This window comes from Anopheles cruzii, unplaced genomic scaffold (assembly GCF_943734635.1).
Source record: "Anopheles cruzii unplaced genomic scaffold, idAnoCruzAS_RS32_06 scaffold03090_ctg1, whole genome shotgun sequence".
Classification (NCBI taxonomy): Eukaryota; Metazoa; Arthropoda; class Insecta; order Diptera; family Culicidae; genus Anopheles; species Anopheles cruzii.
Window position 1 is genome coordinate 1 of NW_026456675.1, and position 2464 is coordinate 2464.

General features: G+C 53.9%; 1 protein-coding gene across 1 annotated transcript; it reads left to right on the plus strand.

The window, feature by feature from the left end:
* Positions 1–1487: 1487 nt before the first annotated feature.
* LOC128276928 (synembryn-like) lies at positions 1488–2456 on the plus strand (the record flags this gene model as incomplete). Its single annotated transcript, XM_053015388.1, has 4 exons — positions 1488–1568; positions 1653–2017; positions 2096–2270; positions 2346–2456. Coding segments are annotated over exons 1-4 (732 nt in total), but the record flags the coding sequence as incomplete, so codon positions are not given.
* Positions 2457–2464: the final 8 nt, after the last annotated feature.

Consider the following 2464-nt stretch of genomic DNA (forward strand, 5'->3'; position numbering starts at 1 on the left):
GTAACATCAATGATCCGATACGGAGCCCCGCTATGGGCAACGCGGCCTCACGGCCTCGAGGTACAGAGCAACTGTCGGCGCCTGAATGGAGTGCAGCGCAAGCTAGCGCAGGGCGTGGCAAGCACTTTCCGCAGCGTTTCGTACAGCGTGGCCACGGTCCTCGCCAGCATGCCGCCCATCGTACTGCTGCTGCAGGAGGACGAACGCTGCATCGGGCGACGATGGTCAGCGAATGGACAGGAAACGGAGGATACCCATCCCCCTCCGGACGCGACGGCCCTGCGCAAGAGAGAGCGTTTGCGCACCATCAGCCAGTGGCAAGAGCAGTGGGCGGCTGCGGGGACGCCAGACGCCAGTCGATACCAGCGCTGGACCCGCAGAGTCATCCCGGACGTCACGTGCTGGGTCAGCAGGAAACATGGACGTGTGGACTTTCACCTGTCCCAAGTACTCTCGGGACACGGATTCTTCCGAGAGTACCTGCACATAAAGACGTTCGCACGATCCCCTGACTGCACCTGGTGCCCCGGCGCCGCGGAGTCAGCGGAGCATGTTATGTTCCACTGCCCGCGGTTCCAGCGGGAAAGAGCGGAGCTGCTGGCGGATGACGGCCGCACCCCCCTCACGCCGGATAACCTGATGAGCGAGATGCTGCGCAGCCCGGAGTGCTGGCAGCGCTTTGCCCGGGCCTGCCGAGCCGCAACGCAGCAGCTTCAAGAGGCGTGGCGAGAAGAGCAACGCTTGGAGGCTGAGGCTGCAGCTGCTGCTGCTGCTGCAGCTGCTGACGTAGCTGCCGCTGCAGCTGCTAGGCGAACACTTCGCTAACCGTTTGCTGTTAACAATGTTGTTTGTTTACCACCGGTACCGTTTGTTCCTATCAACCGGCTGTGAAGAGCAAGAGCGGATCGCGACGGACTGACAGCTCCTCGTAGCGGAGCTGAGAATGTTTATACGCGTATATCCGCGGCTTGTGTATGTGCGTAATGTAATGTACCATAAGTATAGTCCCTATATGTAAATATGTACTATGTAAATATGTAATAAAGGGCGATGATACATCGCGCTCCTGCCCCTCCACATTGCCAGACAGGCCCCTGGTGGGGGGGAGAAACAGGATGGTTCCCGCATCGGGAAAATATTGAAAAAAAAAAAAAAAAAAAAAAAACGCTCGCTTTTGGGTGAAACATTTCAATTTCGTCATATGTCAAAACAAAACTGTCTGGAAGCTGTCAAACAAAAGTTCTTGTACCAGAACAAAACAAAACCCAGTTTGCAAAAACCCCAAAAAAACATTCCGTTGCGGGGTAAATACAAACATTTCCGGTTCACAAAGTGGGTTTGCAAGTGTGTGACGATTCTAATCCAATTAACATTCCGTGGCTTGCATTTGTGGTAGGAGTGAAGCAAACAACAGTAGTTCGTGGGTCTGGAACACCCGAAACGGTGTCGCAATACTTCGGGAAGGCTGCTAGAACAGAAGCCTGGAAATGGATGCTGAAAGTTTAAGATGCTTGCTGAGCGGTGACTACGGTCTGGTGGAGGATGCACTGAACAAATTCAACAAACAGGTACCCGGCTACTACGGCTATTGCGGATACCCGATTTGCGCACTTGCTTACTCCCGTAAACTTGTTCCTTCTCTGGCTGGCCAGAATTCCCAGGTGTTCAACTTCACGCACTTCACCACCACCGGCCAGTGGATGCTGATCTGGAATAAGTTGTTCGCGTACCTGGCTGACCCGAGCATGCCGCATCGGGTCGGGTGTCTGATGGCCATCAAAGTGCTGAGCCGAGACAAAACGTACCTAAACGAGTCGGTCACGGCCGAGCAGTTGGATGCGTTGCTACGGTTGGCCGGTATTGGACCGGTTGGCGAGCGGTGTGACGCCACAGAGGAAGTACAGGTGGAGGCCCTAAAGTGTCTGAGCAATATGATATTCCAGAGCATCAAATGCCAGGAGATGTGTCTCGAGAACGCCTCAACCGAGGGCATCATTCGGCGGGTGAAGATGTACAAGTGCGTCTCGCAAGTCAAACTTCCAAGGACCGACACCTTTATATTTTCCCCATTTTTTATTCCTACCATGAACCGCAGGGAGGTCGCATACGGCTACGACATAAAATATTTCGACATGAAGCTACTGTTTCTGCTGACCGCGATCAATTGTGATATTCGGGCCAAAGTGCGCGACCAGCTGCACGGGCTGGTGTACCTCGTCGAAACGCTCGATCTATTCATGGGTCAGGCGGCAACGTTTAAAGAATTCAGCGTACGTGGTTCAATGGGTTTAGTGTACTTTCCTGCCACTAATTCAACCCTCTTTCTCTTCCGTTGGCGCCGACAGGACAAAGATTTAGATTTGATCAACGAGGTGCTGAAGGTGCTGTTCAATCTGACTGTGCGGACGGGCGATGGGCTGGTGCCGGAAGAGGAGGAAGCGAATCAGTTTCACCGCTTGGTGAC